Here is a 20,187-nt window from a genome sequence, read left to right on the forward strand (position 1 = left end):
GGTTTTTCTCACAGCAGCAATCAGTTTACTTTAATAATTCTATGCTACAAAAGCTTGAGTAGACATAATATCTAAGCTTAATATTTTGGAATTTTAATGTATCAAAGTATGTTTAATGACTATGTAGATAATTAGAATATCATACATGTCCAAATGCAGGCTTGGTAAGAGCTGTTAGAAGGCCAAGGTTCTTGACTGATAGAAAAATGAAATTGGTGTTTACAATTGCTTTCCTAGAGTCTGTTAAAAAATTTTGGCTTGAAAATCACATAAAGAGTAAAATGGTAGCAGATACTAGACTTTTACCAATTAAGTTGATTATTAACTGTTACTATGTAGCATCTTTTCCAACTCACTACATTTGAAGAAGTGATTTCTTCCAGTAGAAAATCAGTGTAGGAACTAATTAACTTGAAAATTTTTTCAATGAGTGAATATTAACTGCTTCATTTTTTAAAGGTTAATTACAAGGACATAGAAATAAGCAGTTTGTATTCTCTGAGAATTTTTACTTAATTGAATGAATAATAGTCACCTTCCCAGAATTCCAGAGAATAAAAACATCTATTTGCTTGGAAATAGCAAGCAAAAGAAAAATGCCACCGGTAAGGGGGCTACACTGCATGTATGGCTTCTGGAGCCACAGAGACACTAAAAGAACTTGTCAGGAATATGTCCCTCTTGGCTTTATTAATGGCTTCTCTCTCTTCTCTCCTCTTCTCCTTCTAGGCTGTCCCATCAAAGGTCATCCTACCCCAAATATCACCTGGTTCCATGGTGGTCAGCCAGTTGCCACTGTCCCAGGACTGACACATCATATATTGGCAGCTGGACAGATTCTCCAGGTTGCAAATCTTAGTGGCGGGTCCCAAGGGGAATTCAGCTGCCTTGCACAGAATGAGGCAGGAATGCTTGTGCAAAAAGCCTCTTTGGTGATCCAAGGTAAGAAACCCTTCAGGCTTTGGGTGCTGGGCTTATTGTTTGAACAAGAAAGTTGACCTGAGAATCTAATTATCTAATAGAACTAAATTATTTCTGATCTCCAGTGGTTCCTAGAGCATGGAAGTCAAAGCTGAATCATGTTTCCATACAATGAGGCCCTTCAGAAGAGCCACCAGGCTCTGTCCCAGCAGAATCTGGAAAAGTCAGTGCTGCTTTCATAAACGGGCCCTTCTGCTTCACAATGTTGGTGCTACCGTGGACCAAAGAAACACCATGATATATCAAAGTCAAAAAAAAAGTTTCATTTATGCTTGTTTAGTAAGAAACACACACAGACACACACATGTGTGCATGCAAGCACACATGTGCAAGTTTTCTCTGTAGGTTTTGTTAAAAAATAACCTCTTTATTAGAACTGCTTGGTTATTGCCTCCTCTCCTGGAGATTCAAGCCAGTGCCAGTACCTGCTTATCGTCCGAAAGAGTCTTAAACTGCAGTCACATGCTAAGTGTTTTGCAGGCACCTTTCTTGTGGCCCCATCAAAGACAGACTGGATGGCTCATGCATTAATCTTCCAGGAATACAGGCAGGTCAGAAAGCCCTTGGGAGGGGCTTGGCATTAGCTGCACCAAGAAAGCGTTGTGAATGAGCCCAAAACAGTGAGAAATAAACCCAAAGTGGGCCATGTTAAATAGAAAGTAAGTGAGGCTTTCAAGTTTCCCGTAGGCTAGTTCTAACCTGTGGCCTGTGTGTGATTATTTTAAGGGAAAGCAAAACTCTTTTGCATGCATTCTAAAATGGAGTATTCTGTGGGAAGGGACAGAATTTTGTGCCAGTGTAGCACATGAGGAGGGAGATTTTTCTGAGCAAATGGGTTTTCCCCTTAAACATCCTCCCCTGCCATTTGGCTTTCAAGACAGGAAAGTAAATGTTCCATTTTCTTGCCAACCAGCCATTCTCTGCTGAAAACCAGAAGCCAGTGCCTATCTGCAAGATTTGTAATATACGACCTTGCAAATAAGCACTCCCAATTTACCAGCCCGCAGTTATTTTTAACAGCTTTCCTACCAGTGAGTCCCAGACCCCCAAAAAGAAAATCCAAAGAAATTGAATTTCTCCCTTACGTCATTGTCTCATGTCCAGAGTACTCTCTGGATAGACTGGGTTTTTTTTCATTTAGTAACATCTACAAAGTCCAACACAAATGTGCACATATAAATATGAGTGTTATTTGTGATATTTTTATATCTCTTTGTTGAAAAAGTCACTTTCTGCTGAACCACTAGAAAGAAAAAGCACTTTGGAAGTGTGCTTAAAAATATTAAGGACCAGAGGCACTGATTCTAAATATTCTTTGGGTGCCAGGTGCTGGGCTAGGCCCTTTCCCTTCATTATATCTGGTGCTCACAATAACTTCACAAGGTAGAGGCTTTGTACTCCCTTTACGGATAAGCCAACTGAGTCTCCTGGAGATGATGCCACTTGCCTGCATAAGTTGGGAATGGAGCCCACTGACAGAGCCTCATTCATAACAATTCGTGCCCACAGAGCATGGGCAATAATGCAGTCTTCTTTTCACCTCTGATCCTCCTCCTGTGACAGATTACTGGTGGTCCGTGGACAGACTGGCAACCTGCTCAGCCTCCTGTGGTAACAGGGGCGTTCAGCAACCCCGCCTGAGGTGCCTCCTGAACAGCACAGAGGTCAACCCCACCCACTGTGCAGGGAAGGTGCGCCCTGCCGTGCAGCCCATCGCATGCAATCGGAGAGACTGCCCTTCTCGGTGAGTGTGGCAGATACTGGCTCGGGGCTCCCCAACCCCAAGGCTGGGCCCTGGCTTCTAGCCAACTTGGTGGCTAGCCTTTGTCCAGCACTGCACAGGGAGAGACACGGAGTGCCGGCAAGGGGGCCTGCCATCCAAGACACTGTTCTTTTCTCTAGGTACAGACTTGTCAGGCCTCTCCACTGTGCAGAAGATATCCGTCAGGATGGGCCTCCTCCCTCAGCAGTTTATTCCCTTACTGCTCGGCCGGCTAAGGGCTATCTGGTTGTCCCAAGTGCCCGAGAGGATCTGTTCAGGGAACAGGAGCATCCCAGGCCCTAGCAAGAGCTAGCTTGCATCCTGCACTAAGAAACGGGCTCTCCAGTTTGTTTGTAAGAGGAGAAATGTGTTTGCAGTTGAGGTGCTGAGGAGATAGGAATTACTGACCTCAACCCCAGCCCCTCCCCTTTCTTCTAACTTCAAAAACTGTGCTAATCAGTACTCCAGTTTAGGTGAGGAAATCTTACCCTAGCCTTGTCTTTGAAGGGTTGCATCCTGCTGAAGTCACAATAAATCTTCATTTTCTATAGTCGCCTCACTGTTGGATATACATTCTCAGCATCTTGTCTCAGAATGACACCCACCATCTCTGCCTCTTACAGCCTAGAGAAGCTGTGAGTCGCACAGAGCACCCTACCCCCAGTTTGCAGGCAGTAGTTAAAGGGATAATGGATGGGTTTCGAGTTGGCACCAGCATGGCACCCCAAGCCTGGGGGGACTTGGCTGGGCCTTGCAGTGGCCCTTTAGCACCTATCTGTGGGACTTTCATATACTACTTAGGCAACCGCTTTGTGTTTTGCCAGCTGAGTCATAAGGAGCAGCTGAAACCAGGAGAGACTCAATGAAATATGAAACACGCTCATTAATATCAGCAGTTTGACTTGCTGACGGGAAGGTTTCCATGGGAATGATTAATGTCCTTTTATACCCTTCCTGAACTGTAACATAGCCGTCCCTCTCCTTTCTCAAACCCCCCATCCCAGCTCCTGAAAAATTGCTGAAATGTATATTTGGAAATAAAAGTTGATTGAAATGCAGGCCTGACATTCACCGGGGATGTAAGAGGCTGGAAGACTGCCCTCGCCAAGCTATTTGAAATGAAGACGACGTCTTGGACATGCCAAGGACTTTTTGATTTGCTGTGGTGATGGTCAGAATCAATCAGCCTCATTTACTTCTGCAAATGAAATAATGGCCATGTCTGCTTGGGTTTCAGTGCCCCCAGGAGCTTTAAAACACCTCGTGCCTGCTTCCTAAGTGGCTCTGCTCCTGTGGGTTGGAAATCTGCATTCAGTCATCTCTCTCCAGGGCAAATGGAGCAGGGAAGTTCCATCAAACTAAATAAGTCACAGATCCAGATTCAAGAGGAATGTGCTCCCTGTCTCTGCTACTTGCCTCTCCTGAGAGCCAGATGTGGCGCCACTGGAGTAGGAAGTGGCCACAGGCTTACCTTTGACTAGTTTCCCTGCCAGGCCTCTCAGGCACTTCAGTAGCCTTCTTTGAACACAAACAAGTATCGCCGTGGTTGTCTTTGAATAGGGCTGGAAGGTCCTGCTTTGACCCAGGTAGCTAGTCAGCCATTTCATTTAGATAAACTTTTTCTCGGGCAATAAAACCAAAGAATGTTTTGGCGGGTGGGTGGGTGGGTGGGTATTTGATTGGTTATTCCCTAGATTGAATAAAATGGCTGGAAAGCACCAAGTCTTTTCTCGCTATTTTCCCCCAAACTGTGCCCCCTTCCCCTTCTCTTTGAGAACTAACAGTGCAAACATGCACAGAGAGCCCCTACAGGTTTATATATGGACCGAGGATTTCAGAGTGTTTACTGGATTACAGCTTGGCTTGATGAGAAAGGCCATTTGCACAGTCTCAGTCAATCTCACCTCTAAGGATCCCAATTGTAGTTGGAAGAGAACATTCTGAGAGGAACTACATTTGCCACGTGTAGCCCTCGAAGAGGTGTAAGACCTACAGACTGTGACCCACGGAGGGGAGAGGTGGGAGACTGCTCCAGAAAGCTAGAATGAATTTTGCTTGTTTCTCGGGGATTAAACAAAATCCAGTGGCATGTGGGTTAAGGCAAGGGAGAAAATACAGTGAGTACCAGCAGATAAAGTGTCGACTTCAGTGAGAGCCAGATTACTGCCTGGGTCAGGAAGTGGCACAGTTTGGGTCTGACTTCCCTAGGAAACTGGCCCTCTTCTGTCGCATACTTGGATGGCTTTAAGAAGTACCAGAACTCCAGTGCAGTGTAACTACCTAAAGGACTGTCTGCTCAGAGAGTTCTACCTGCAGGCTCACGGCTTTTGGGACCAGGGTCAGGCTGAGACCACTGATCTTCAGACTACTCTTTCAAGATGCTTTATAGTCAATTTCCAAAGATTATTTGTTTCCTGTGGCTACCATTACAAATTAACACAAACACGGTGGCTTAAAAGAAAAGACGTTTATTCTCTCATACTTTTGAAGGCCAGAAGTCCAAAATCAAGATGTCAGCAGGGGTGCACTCCTTGCAGCTTCCTCGAGCCTTGCAACTTCTGGTGGCTCCGGGCATCCTGTGACTTGTGGCCACATCACTCCGGCCTCTGCCTCTGTGGTCACACGGTCTCCTCCTCTTCTCTAATTTCTGTCTTTCTCTTATAAGGACATTTGTGATGACAGTAAATGTAGGATAATCTCATCTCAAAGTCCTTAATTATACCTTTAAAGACCCTTTGTCCAAATATGGTAACATTTACAGGGATTTGATGTAGATTCTTTTGGGGGACCATTTTCAGTCTTCCATGTATACCTTGGAAAAGTACTAGTAGCTGTGTGATAAGAACAGAGGGATGTACAGGCTCTTTTTCTGAGAACGTATGGCATCATTCCTCTGTCCAAGGCCTGACCCTCAGCAGCTGCCCTGATTCTTCTCCCTCTCCCCAGGTGGATGGTGACCTCCTGGTCTGCCTGTACGCGGAGCTGTGGGGGAGGTGTCCAGACCCGGCGGGTGACCTGCCAGAAGCTGAAAGCCTCTGGAATCTCCACTCCTGTGTCCAATGACATGTGTACCCAGCTTGCCAAACGGCCAGTAGACACCCAGGCCTGTAACCAACAGCTCTGCGTGGAGTGGGCCTTCTCCAGCTGGGGCCAGGTGAGAGGATTTTATTTGACAGATAAATCTAAAAGCATGGACGCTGCCAAAGTAGGAAGTAAAATGCAACCACTGCCACATTCTCTGTGATGTCAGACCTTTCACATCCCATCTGTCAATCAACTCACCTGCCCAGTATCCATCCTAAAGCTTAGAGTTTCTGCTCATTCTTGTCAGACACACCTCCCACAGCCATTACAGTTTTCCTATTGATTTCCCTCCCCCCCTGAGGTCTTCCCTTTCTCAGGCCATCAGCGAACCCTCAGCACCCCTTTCTTCAGACTCATTTTCTGTAAGGCCACCTCTCCTCACTATCTGTGCTGAGGCTGATGATTTAAAACTCCGATGAGATCCATGTGGGGACTGCAGTCTTATTCTGGGCCAGGGGTTCTCAACTGGGATACACAGAATCACTTGAGAAACTTCTTTAAAAGACCAATGTCCAGGCTGCACCTCCCCAAGATTCTAAGTCAGTTGTTCAGAGGCGGGATCTGAGCATGGGCAAGTTTTAGAAACTATGCAGGAGATTCTGGGGTGCAGCCATAGTAGAGAACCCCTATTCCAAGCCAAGAAGAGTTGAAGCCTAGGCTGGATCGCTTTGGAACCACCAACTCCCTTCTCAATTCTCAGCCAGAGGACAGCCAAGAAAGTCCTAGGTTAGCTTAACACACTGCAACAATGCAGGCTCATTGGACCCCAGGAGGGATGGGGCCTCTTCTAGATATAGGAAGGAACCACAGGACTCTCTCCATTTGGAGAGGAAATTTTATGTTTAGTGATGACTTTAAACATTAACACAAACTGAAGATTCTCTGTGGGGAAGAACAAACCTGAGCAATGACAGACACTATGCCGTGATGGAAGCCACCCTGGAGGCACTGATAGTCACTTTGCCATTGTTCTCGCATCATTTCTGGATCAGGTAGGACTGAGCATCAGTCAGAAATTCCCACTATAATTAGAGGCCTAGGCTTTCCCCAGTGCAGGTGCATAGGGTCTCTATTTAGCCAAAGTAGTTTTCCTACTCCTCTGACCCCTTCTCTGTTTTAGAATGCTGTTGGCACGGGGCGGGGACCAAAACAATTGAGTGTGGTGCTTGGGGGAAATAACATAATTGCATATGTTCTGTTCCTTTCTAAGTGTGTGTTCAAAACCTCCTGAGGACTTACTTAGCATCTAAAATCTGCCTGCCGAGGCTGATAATCAGCTAGTACCCACCCCACTAACTATGTGGTAACAAGTATTGTTTGTCAGAGGCTGACACTATTGACAGGATAACCACTCTGGTCAGGCATAGTTTGTGACTGGTTGGTATCTGAAACATGCCATTAAGCATGGCGTGCTAGAACACCCCAAAACCACCACAAGGCTCTTAATTCTTTGTGTGTGTGAACTAATGTACCTGAACATCTTGGGCAGCTAGCAACTTGAAACTTGTTGGAACTGGCTCTCTGCACATTACTGCCTTCATGTTCCTCCATCCCCACCCCGAGGTGTGTTCTTTGGAAAACAATCACTTGGAATTTCCCATGAAGTTAATATATGCTGTAGCCATCTCTAACGAAGATCAAATGTTATTTGGAGGAAATCTGGCCATGCACTTGCATAAGCCATTCCTGTCCCAGGTGAGTCCTGGGATAATCTCAGCACTGGCCAATCAACACACTCGGCCTGAGTCTCCTTTTTGGCACCTTTACCAGCCCTCCCTTATTTCTAGTGACCCAATGTATGTGCTTCATAATTAAAGACGCATGAGCTCTCTTTTGCTGTGATGCCTGGGGGATATCATCTTTCTCTTACCTGGAAAAGCCCACTTCTGCTAGCTTTCATTCAGCCCAAGGCTTACTGCTTCTAGGCCCTCCAGGCTCACTGGCAGTTTGTGAAATTACAATTGGGAACAGATCTGGCTACACACGGGGGAGATGTTTTGCATTGTATCACTGAGGTCACTGAAGAGGACATACATTGTGCACGGTGATCATTCTCAGTGATTACTTTTTCTAAAAGAGAGGAAAAAAGGTCCTTCCCCCTTCCTTTCCCTCAAACCCTCTCATCCCCTTCTTCTAAAACCTTGTAGGCAAGTAGATCTCAAGCTTTAATGTGAATCATTAAATCTTTAACCTGGATTTATTCTTAATGTGGATCTTGTTAAAAATGCAAATTCTGATATGACAGGTCTGGAAGTAGAGCTTTAGATAAAGAATTTTTTTACTGAGGTATAATTGATGCATGTCATATTTTCAGGTGTACAACATATGATTTGATATTTGTATACATTGCAAAATAATCCCCACAATAAGTCTAATTAACAACTGTCTAATTAGAAAAAAAAAATCCTTGTGATGGAGACTTTAAGATCAACTCTTAGCAACTTTCAAATATGCAATACAGTAGCATTAACTATAGTCACTATGCTGTACCTTACATCTGCATGCCATATTTATAACTGGAAGGCTGTACCTTTTGACGGCCTTCACATACTTCACCTATCCCCACCTCTGGCAATCCACAGTCTATTTTCTGTACGTCTTATGGCTGGGGGAGGTTTTGTTGTTTAGATTCCACATATGAAACCACACAATATTTGTCTTTGTCTGTCTGCCTTAATTGACTTATGCCCTCAAGGCCTTTACATGTCATCACTAATGGCAAGATGTCATTCTTTTTTTGGATAAATAATATTCCTCTCTCTCTCTCTCTCTCTCTCTCTCTCTCTCTCTGTGTGTGTGTGTGTGTGTGTGTACACCATATTTTCTTTATCCGTTCATCCACTGATGGACGCTTACGTTGTTTCCGTATCTTGGCTATTATAAATAATGCTTCAATGAACATGGGGGTGCATATACCCTTCCAAGTTAGTGTTTTCATTTTTTAATAAATACCTGGACATAGAATTGCTGGTTGACATGGTAGTTCTATTTTTAATTTTTGAGGAACCTACATACTGGTGTTCATGGTAGTTACACCAATTTACATTCTCACCAACAATGCACAGTGGTTCCTTTTTCTCCACATCCTCACCAACCCTTGTTATTTCTTGCCTTTTTGATATTAGCTATTCTAACAGGTGTGAAGTCATATCTCATCGTGGTTTTGATTTGCAATTCACTGATGCCTGGTGATCTTGAGCACATTTTCATGTTCCTGTTGGCCATCTGTATGTCTTCTTGTGGAAAACATCTATTCAGATCCTCTGCCTTTTTTAACTTGGATTGTTTGATTTCCTGCTATTGAGTTGTAAAAGTGCTTTATGTATTTTGGATACTAACCCCTTATCAGATAAATGATATCTTCTCCCACTCAGTAGGTTGCCTTTTCATTTTCTTAATGGTTTTCTTTGCTAATGTAGTCCCACTTATTTACTTCTGCTTACGTTGCCTTTGCTTTTCATGTCAGATTCAAAATATAATTGCTGGGGCTCCTGGGAGGCTTAGTCAGTTAAGCCTCTGACTTCAGCTCAGGTCATGATCTCATGGTTCGGGAGTTTGAGCCCCGCATCAGGCTCTGCGCTGACAGTACACAGCCTGCCTGGGAGGCTCTGTCTCTCCCTCTCTCTGCCCCTACCCACTTGCTTGCTGGCTCTTTCCCAAAATAAACGTTTAAAACGTTTATTTATTATTTATTTTTTTTCCCAAGAATGATGTCAAAGAGCTTATTGCCTATGTTTTCTCCTAGGAGTTTTATAATTTCAGGACTTAGGTACAAGTCTTTAATCCACTTGTAGTGAAATTCTGTGTATGGTGCAAGAGTCCAATTTCACTGTTTTCCACTTGGCTATCCAGTTTTCTCAGCACCATTTATTGAAGAGACTATCCTTTCTCCATTGTATATTCTTGGTTCCTTTGACATAAATTAATTGAGCATATATGCATGGATCTAATTCTGAGCTCTCTGTTCTGTTCCACTGACCTATGTGTCTGGTTTTATGCCAAACTATATTGTTTTGATTACTATAGCTTTATAGTAGTTTGAAAATAGGGAGCATGATGCCTCCAGCTTGTGTTCCCTCTTAAGATTGCTTTGGCTATTTGGGGTCTTTTGTGGTTACATACAAATTTTAAGACTATTTTTTTTTTTATTTCTGTGAAAAATGCCATTGGAATTTTGACAAGGATTGCATTTAATCTGTAGATGGCTTTGAGTAGTATGAACATTTTAACCATATTGATTCATCCAATCCACAAACACAGAGTATCTTTCTACTTGTGTCTTTTTCAATTTCTTTCATTAATGTCTTACAGTTTTTCAGTTTACAGGTCTTTAACACCTTGGGTGAATTTATTCCTAGATATTTTCTTTTTGATGCAATTGTAAATGGGATGATTTTAATTTCTCAGACAGTTTATTATTAGTCTAGAATTACAACAGACCTTTTGTACTGATTTTATATCCTACAACTTTACTGAATTGGTTTATTATTCTAACAGGTTTTTGATGCTCTTTAGGATTTTCTATATAAAATGTCATCTTCAAATATTAACAGTTTTACTTCTTTCCAACTTGGATGCCTTTTATTTCTTTCTCTTGGCTAATTGCTGTGACTAGGACTTCCTATACTACATTGAATAAAAGTGGCAAAAGTGGGCATTTTTGTCTTGTTTCTGATCTTGGAGGAAAGGCTTTCAGCTTTTCACCATTGAGAATGATGTTTCCTATGGGCTTGTCATATAGGGCCTTTATTATGCTGAGATACATTCCCTCTGTACCCACTTTTTTCCTATTTTATTTTTTATTACTGAAGTATAGATGACATGCAATGTCATTTAGCTTCAGGTGTAGAACATAGTGATCCCACAATTCTATACATTACTCAGTGCTCAGCACAATAAATGCAGTCACCAGCTGTCACCATAATTACAATATTGCTGACTATATTCCTTTGTGATGTACTTTTCATCTCTATGATTTATGTATTTTATAACCGAAAGTTTGTACTTCTTAATGCCCTTCACCTGTGTCACCCATCACCTCACTCACCTCCCCTCTGGCAACCAACAGTTTGTATTTAAGCGTCTCTGTATTTGTTTTCTTTTTTTTTTTATTTTTTTTTTAAACATTTATTTATTTTTGAGACAGAGAGAGACAGAGCACGAGCGGGGGAGGGTCAGAGAGAGAGGGAGACACAGAATCCGAAACAGGCTCCAGGCTCTGAGCTGTCAGCACAGAGCCCACCGCGGGGCTCGAACTCACAGACTGCGAGATCATGACCTGAGCCGAAGTCGGCCGCTTAACCAACTGAGCCACCCAGGTGCCCCTGTATTTGTTTTCTAGATTCCACATGTAAGTGGAATCAAATAGCATCTATCTTTCTCTACCTCACTGATTTCACCTAGCATAATATCTTCTATGTCTGTCCATGTTGTTGCTTTGTAGCATAGAGATTTCATATGCTTCACATAGCAAGATTTCACTGTTTTTTTTATGGCTGAGTAATAACCCATTATCTGTCTGTCTGTCTATCTATCTGTCATTCATCTATCAGTGGACACTTGGGTTGATTCCATATCTTAGCTACTGTAAATAATTCTACAACAAATATAGAGGTGCATACTTCTTTTTGAATTAGAGTTTTCATGCTCTTCGGGTAAATACCCAATAGTGGAATTACTGGATTACGTGGCATTTGTTTTTAATTTTTTGATGTTCTCCTGTACTGTTTTCTGCAATAGTTACACCAGTTTACATTCTCAGCAGCAGTGCACAAGGGCTCCCCTTCTCCACTTATTTGCCAAAACTTGTTATTTCTTGTCTTTTTCATACTAGCTATTCTGACAGGTGTGAGGTGATATCTCATTGTTTTGATTTGATTTGCATTTACCTGATTAATGATGTTGAGCATCTTTTTGTGTGTCTTTGGGGCATATGTATTTATTCTTTGGAAAAATGTCTATTCAGGTTCTCTGCCCATTTTTTCATTGAATTTTGTGTGTATGTGTTGAATTGCATAAGTTCTTTATATATGTTGGATATTAAACCCTTATTGGATATGTTATTTACAAATAACTTCTGCCATTCACTAGGTTGCCTTTTTGTTTTGTTGATGGCTTTCTTAGCTGTGCAAAAGCTTTTTAGTTTGGTATAATCTCAATAGTTTATTTTTGCTTTCCTTTCCCTTGACTAAGGATACGTATTCATAAATATATTCCTGAGGCTGATGCCCAAGAGATTACTGCCTACATTTTCTTTAAGGAGTTTACAGTTTCAGGTCTCAAATTTATGTCTTTAAGCCATTTTGAGGTTATTTTTGTGTATGGCATAAAAAGTGGCCCAGTTTCATGCTTTTGCAAGTAGCAGTCCACTTTTTCCAGCACCATTTATTGAAAAGACCATATTTTCCCCCATCGTACATGCTTGCATTCTTTGTTGTAAATTGACCATGTAAGTGTGGGCTTATTCCTACCCTCTCTATCCTGTTCCATTAACCTCATGTCTATTTTTGTGCCAGTACTATACTGGTTTTTGATTGTTACGGCTTTGTAGCATATCTTGAAATCAGGGATTGTGATATCTCCAGCTTTGCTCTTATCTCTCAAGATTGCTTTGTATATTCAAGGTCTTTTGTGGTTCCATACAAATTTTAGGAATATTCTAGTTCTGTGAAAAATACTATTGATATTTGGGTAGGGATTATATTTAATCTGTAGATTGCTTTGGGTGGTATGAATATTTTAACAATATTCTTTAAATCTATGAGCATGGTATACCTTTCCATTTGTTCATGTCATCTTCAATTTCTTTCTTCAATGTCAGTTTCAGAGTAGAGGTCTTTCACTTCCTTGGTTAAATTTATTCTTACATATTTTTTGATGAAATTGTTTTCTTAATATTTCTTTTTGCTACTTTGTTATCAGTGTATAGAAATGCAACCAATTTCTGTGTATTAATTTTGTATCCTGCAACTTTAATGAATTTATTTATTCTAAGAGTTTTTTGGTGGAGTCTTTAGGGTTTTCTATGTATAGTACTATATGTCATCTGTGAATAGTGACAGTTGTATTTCTTCACCAATTTTTATTCCTATTACTTCTTTTTATTTTCTGCTGCAGCTAGGATTTCCAGTACTAGGTTGAATAAAAGTGATAGGATTGGAAATCTCTGACTTGTTTTTGATCTTAGAGGGAAACCTTTCAGTTTTTTACCATGGAGTATGATATTAAGCGTGGGTTTTTCTTATATTGTCTTTATTATGTTAAAGTATTCCCTGTAAACCCACTTTGTTCAGCATTTTTATCATGAATGGATGTTGTATTTTGCAAAATGTTTTTCCCTCATCTATTGAGATTATTGTATGGTTTTTATTCTTCCTCTTTTTAATGTGATATATCATATTGGTGCTTGGAAATACTGAACTCCCTTTGCATCTCTGGAATGAATCCCACTTGATTGTAGTGAGTGATCCTTTTTAATATAGTTTTAAATTTGGTTTGCTAATATTTTTGAGGATTTTTGCATCTATGATCCCCAGGAATGTTGGCCTATAGTTGTCTTTTTTTGTAATGTCTTTTGTCTGGTTTCAGTATCAGAGTAATGCTGGCCTAATGGAATATGAAAACTTTCCTTCCTCTTCTATTTTTTGGAGTAGTTTGAGAAGACCAGGTATTAACTCTTCTTAAAAAGTTTGGTAGAATTTGCCTGTGAAGACCTCTGGTCCTGGACTTTTTTCTGTTGGGAGTTTTTGATTACCAAATTCAATTTCATTACTAGTAATTGGTCTGTTCAAATTTTCTATTTCTTCCTGATTAAGTTTTGGAAAACTATGTTTTGGGGAATTTACCCATTTCTTCTAGTTATCCAATTTGTTGGCATCTAATTTTTCATATTATTCTCTTTATAATTCTTTATATTTCTGTGATGTTGGTTGTTATTTCTTTTTTGTTTCTAATTTTGAATCCTTTTATTAATGAGTCTAAGTAGAGATTTATCAATTTTATCTTTTCAAAAAAACCAGCTCTTGGTTTTCTTGATCTTTTCTATTTTTTTTTTTAGTCTCCACTTATTTCTATTTTAATCTTTATTATAGCTATACTTGTACTAGCTTTAGAAAAATAACAAAGCCCTGTTTCTTTAGGTATAAGGTTAGATTAAGACTTTTCTTATTTCTTATAACAGGCCTACATTGCTATCAACTTCCCTCTTAGAACTGCATTTACTGTGTTTTAAAGATTTTGGAAAGTTTCCATTTCCGTTCACCTTTGTGTATTGTTTGATTTTCCTCTTTATATTCATTGACCTATTTAGTGTTTAGTAACATATTGGTTAGCCTTCTTGTATTTGTGTTTTTTCCATTTTTTTATTGTAATTGGTTTCTAGTTTCATACCATTGTGGCTGGAAAAAATGCATGATTTGATTTCAGTCTTATAAAATTTATTGGGACTTGTTTTGTCGCTTAGCATGATCTATCCTAGATAATGTTCCATGTGCACTTAAAAAGTATATGTTATTCTGTTTTTGAATGGAATGTTCTGTATGTCTGTTAGATCCATCTGGTCTAATGTAATTCAAAGCCATTGTTTCCTTGTTGATTTTCAGTCTGGATGATCTATCCATTGATGTAAGTGGGGTGTTAAAGTCCCCTAATGTTATTGTATTTCTGTCAATTTCTCCCTTAATGTCTGTTAATATTTGCTTTATACATTGAGGTGCTCCTATGTTGGGTACGTAGATATTTACCATGGTCATATCCTCTTCTCAAACTGATCCCTTTATCATTATGTTATACCCTTCTTTGTCTCTTGCTACACTCTGTTTTAAAGTCTATCTTGTCTGATGTAAGTACTGGTACCCTAGGTTTTTGTGGTTTGGTTTTGTTTTGTTTCCATTTGCATGGATGATCTTTTTCCATTCCTTCACTTTCAGTCCATATATTTTTTGGTCTGAAGTGAGTCTCTTGTAGGCAGCATATAGATTGTTCCTTTTTTAAAATGCATTCAATTGCATTATGTCTTTTGATTGGAGCATTTAGTCCCTTTATATTTAGTTACTGATAGGTATATACTTATTGCTGTTTTGTTTTGTTCTTTTTGTTCCTTTCATCTTCTGCTGCTCTCTTTCCCTATAGTTTGATGGCTTTCTTCAGTATTATGCTTGGATTCCTTTCTCTTTATTTTTTGTGTATACATTAGAGGTTTTTATTTTGTAGTTATCATTGAATCCATATATAACATCGTAGGTGTATAGCAGTCTAATTTGACGGACACTTATGTTCAAACACATCCTAAAACCACTAAATTTTTTCTCCCCCTCCCTGTTTTATGTATATGATGTAATATTTTACATCTTTTTATTTTGTGCATCTCTTAACTAACTTTAGTAGATATAACTGATTTTTACTACTTTTGTGTTTTAACCCCTCATTGGCTTTGTAAGTAATTAATCTACTACCTTTACTATATGGTCACTTTCACCGGTGAAGTTTTTTCCTAGCATGGCCTCTTCTTCCCACTTAAAAAATTCCCTTTAATATTTCTTCTAAGGCTGGTTTAGTGGTGATGAACTCTTTTAAAATTTGTCTGGAAAAACTCTCTCTCCTTCAATTCTGAATAATAACCTTGCGAAGTATTCTTTGTGGTGGACTTTTTCCTTTCAGCACTTTGAATATATCATGCCACTTTCTTTAGGCCTGCAAAATTTCTGCTAAAAAATCAGCTGATAGCCTCATGAGATTTCCCTTGTATGTAACAGTTTGCTTTTTTCTTGGTGCTTATAAGATTCTCTATCTTTAATCTTTGCCATTTTAATTATTGCATGTCTTGGTGTGAACCTCCTTAGGTTCATCTTGTTTAGGGATCTCTCTGCTTCCTAGATCTGGATGTCTAGGAAGTTTTCTGTCTACCCCCTCCTGGGATCTGTAACCTATTATCATTTTTTTTTAATTTTTGCTATTCAGCTTGGTTGTTTCCATTACCCTGTCTTCCAGATCTCTGAACAGTTCTTCTGCATCTTCTAATCTGATGATTCACTTTAGTGTATTCTTCATTTCAGTGAGTGGGGCTTTATTATATTTTCTGTCTCTTTGTTGAAATTCTTGCTGAATTAATCTCTTTTCTCAAGTCTAGTGAGTATCTTTACCACCAGTACTTTTGTGTTGTTGGGTTTTTTTTTGGGGGGGGGGTGTTTTTTTGTTTTTGAGAGAGAACATGAGCAGGGGAGGGGCAAGGGCAGAAGGAGAGAGAGTATCCCAAGCAAGCTCCATGCTCAGCACAGCCTGATGCAGGGCTCAATCCCATGACTGTGAGTGAGATCATGACCTGAACTGAAGTCGAGTCAGATGCTCAGCTGAGCCACCTAGGCTCCCATACCACCATTACTTTAAACTCCTTATCAGACATATTGCTTATGATGTTTCATTTAGCTTTTTGTCTGTGGTTTTGTCTTGTTCTTTCATTTAGGAACTGTTCCTCCGTCTTATTTTGTCTCTGTTTATTTCTGTGTATTAGGTAGGTCTCCTGGTCTTGAGAGTAGTGGTTTTCTGTAAAAGAGGTACTGTGCTTCCCTATAGCACTATTCCCCAATGTAATCAGAACCAGTTACTCCAAGGATTCCCTTTGTGGGAGCTGCGTGCATCCTCTGGTTGTGGCTGAGCTGTGATTACTCTGGACACACTACTGGGTGACACTGGCCTGCAGGCCAGCCAGCTACAATGACCTGCTTTGCGTAATGTGTGTATACTGTGCAGGGTTAAGGCTGTTCAGAGGCCCAGCTACAGGCACTGTAGCCATGCTGATGGGTGGGGCTGGCACTTAGCCTAGCTGTCTGAAATTAACCTCTACTACAGCTGCAGGCACACCAAAGGACAGGGCTTTCTCTCTGTGCATAAACTATGATACACCAGTGTAAAGGGATTATTCACCCCCTTCCCAGGTCACTTTTGAGTTGCACCAGTCCCTGCCAGGGCTGCCTGCCAGGTGCAATGGGGCAGGAGCTACTTTGGAGAGATGCCTGTCTTGGCAAGTGGGTTGGTTGTACAGAAGAATGCTAGGGTGTGGCATGCAGTACCAGCAAGGTAAATGGAGTGTTAGCTGGATCCCCAAACATCCTTTTAGAAGATAGCAAGAAAAATGCCCACAAGCATTTTTGTTCCCAGAGAAATCTGCAAATCTCTGCCCTCCAGCATACATTCTAAGATTAGTCAATTAATCTCCTTCACATATACTTCAGGTGCTTTTCAAACTGCTGCTTCTGTGCTGTGTGTCAGGCCGTTATTTAGCATGCTGGCTCTTTAAAGGTGGGGACTCAGTTTCCTATCACCCTCCTGCCCTCCCGGAGCTAATCCCTGCTGATTTTCAAAGGCAGACTTTATGAGGACTCATCTTCCTAGTGCTGGTCCCCAGGGCCAGGATTGTCCAGTGTGGGGTTTGCTCCCCCTCACTTCTCCATGCCTGTGATGTCCCTCCCATTTGTGGTTAGTCACAATGGGGGTTTGGTTCCTGATGACCACCTCTCCTACCCTTTTTGATGTGCCCTTCTATGATTAGCTGTGGAAGCAGTCGTCAGGTTGTTTTCAGAGTTATTTGCCTAAGTGTAGTTGTCATCTCAATGTGTCTGTGGGAGGAGGTGAGCTCAGGATCCTCCTACTCCACCATCTTCCAAATCAAGAATAGATGTCCCTCCTAAATACCTTGTCAACAAGATACATATCAGGTCCTCACCATGTTGCAAATCTGGCCAGCCCCCTGGGAAGAGGCACTGCTACATTGTGACTCTGAGTAAGCAAGAAGAGTAGCCTCCACAAGAATTGATGACATAAGCCAAACTCCTTATGGATAAGCCTAGGACAAAAAGCCTCTGTCACCCAGGTGTTTCTCCCCTCTGCCCACTTTGTTCAGAGTTTTTATCATAATGGAATGAATCTTCTCAGATACATTGCATCTATTGAAATGATCCTATTATTTTAACCTTCCCATTGTTAATGTGTTGTATCACTTTGATTTTCAGATGTTGAACCACACTTATGCCCTTGGAGTAAATCCCAGTTGATGGCGGCACGTGGTCTTTTCAATGTATTCTTGAATTTGGTTTGCTAATATATTGCTGAGGATTTTGGCATCTATGTTCATCAGAGATGTTGGCCTACAATTTTCTTTTCTTGTGTCCTTTTCTGGTGTTGGTAATGCTAATCTCATAAAATGAGTTTGAAAGTATTCCCTTCTCTTCTACTCTTAGGAGGAGTTTCAAAAGGATTGTTATTAATTCTTCTTTGAATGTCTGGTAGAATTCACCAGTGAAGCTTTTTGGTCCTGGACTTTTGTTTGTTGGGAGGTTTTGATTACTCAATGTCCCTAGTAGTAATCAGTCTGTTCCAGTTTTCCCTTTTATCAATAATCAGTCTTGGTTTTTAGAAATTTCTTTCTTCTAGGTTGTCCAATTTGTTGGAGTACTATAATAATAGTCTTATGGGGCAGGGGCACCTCAGTGGCTCAGGTCATGATCCCAGGGTCATCGGATCTAGTGGAGCCTGCTTGGGATTCTCTCTCTTTCTACCCTTCTCCCCTGCTCATGCTCTTTATCTTTAAAACAAAATTTTAAAAATAATAATAGTAGTCTATCATCCTTTATATTTTTGTGTTATCAATTGGAAAAATCTCCTATTTCATTTCCGACTTTGACAAACCTCTAGCTAGAGTCACCAAAAAACAGAGGACTCGGTTTTATTTTTTTCAAAGAACCAACTTTTAGTTTCACTAACTTTTTCTATTATTTCTGTTCTGATCATTGTTATTTCCTTCTGCCTACTAACTTTGAGCTTTCTTTGTTCTTTGAGGTGTAAGTTAGGTTGAGATTTTTGTTTCTTGAGGTTGGCAAGCATTGCTATGAAATTTCCTCTTAGAACTGATTTTGCTGCATCCTTTAAGTTTTGGTATGTTGTATTTCCATCTGTCTCAAAATATTTATTCTCTTTTAATTTCTTCTTTGATGCATTGGGTGTTCAGTAGCATGTTGTTTAATCTTCACATATCTGTGAATTTTCTTATTACTATTTTCTAGTTTCATACCATTGTGGTCAGAAAAGGTGCTTTATATGATTGTAGCCTTATTAAAACTTATTTTGGCCTAATATATGATCTATGCTGGAGAATGTTTCAGTGTACTTCAGAATAATATATATACAGTTGCTTTTGAATGGAATGTTCTATATTTATATCTGCTAAGTCCATTTGGTATAACATGTTGTTTAAGGTCAATGTTTCATTATTGATTTTCTGTCTGGATGATCTATTCATGAGTGTGAATATTAAAGTCCCCTACTATCATTGGTGTCTATTTCTTCCTGTACATCTGTCAATATTTGCTTTATATATTTAGGTACTCCTATGTTGGATGCATAAGTATTTACAAATGGTCTCTCCTCTTGTTGGATTGACTTCTTCATTAATAAGAGAAAAAGATTGCCATTACATAGTCTTTTTTTTTTTTTTAATTTTTTTTTTCAACGTTTTTATTTTATTTTTGGGACAGACAGAGACAGAGCATGAACGGGGGAGGGGCAGAGAGAGAGGGAGACACAGAATCGGAAACAGGCTCCAGGCTCCGAGCCATCAGCCCAGAGCCTGACGCGGGGCTCGAACTCACGGACCGTGAGATCGTGACCTGGCTGAAGTCGGACGCTTAACCGACTGCGCCACCCAGGCGCCCCTACATAGTCTTTTTTTTAGGTCTATTTTGTCTGAAATAAGTATAGCTACCCATGCCTTATTTTAATATCCAGTAATATGGATTACCTTTTCCATCCTTCACTTTAAGTGTGTGTCTTTACATCTGAAGAAATGGGCCTCATTTTTTTATCCAGTCTACCTAAGTCTTTTGATTAGAGCATTTATAATTAATTTACACTTAATATAATTATTGATAGCTATGTACTTACTGCTTTTTTGTAGTTCCTGTTCCTTTCTTCTTCTCTTACTCTCTTCCTTTGTGGTTTGATGACTTTCTTTAGTGATAAGCTTAGATTCCTTTATCCTTATCTTTTGTGTATTCACCATAGGCTTTTGCTTTGTAGTTACTGTGAGGTGTACCTACAATAACTTATATCTATAACAATCTATTTTAATTGACATCAACAAATTTGATTCCATTCTAAAGCTCTCCATTTTTACTCTGTCCCCATTTTGTTTTTGATGTGACATTTTACATCTTTTTATCTTGTGATCCCTTAACTAATTATTGCATTTAGAGTTGTTTTTACTACTTTTGTCTTTTACCCTTCATTCTAGGTTTATAAGTATTAATCATTACCTTTTCTATATATTTACCTTTACCAGTGAGTTTATACTTTAGGGGCACCTGGGTGGC

General features: G+C 40.1%; 1 protein-coding gene across 1 annotated transcript in view; it reads left to right on the forward strand.

The window, feature by feature from the left end:
- ADAMTSL1 (ADAMTS like 1) overlaps positions 1–20,187 on the forward strand; it is a 379,909-nt gene that overhangs the window by 344,043 nt on the left and 15,679 nt on the right. Inside the window, 3 exon segments of the mRNA XM_032595636.1 lie at positions 730–942; positions 2,545–2,725; positions 5,690–5,897. Of these exon segments, the coding sequence (XP_032451527.1) occupies positions 730–942; positions 2,545–2,725; positions 5,690–5,897 (602 nt within the window).

The sequence above is a fragment of the Lynx canadensis genome, chromosome D4 (genome assembly GCF_007474595.2).
Source record: "Lynx canadensis isolate LIC74 chromosome D4, mLynCan4.pri.v2, whole genome shotgun sequence".
NCBI classification, from domain to species: Eukaryota; Metazoa; Chordata; class Mammalia; order Carnivora; family Felidae; genus Lynx; species Lynx canadensis.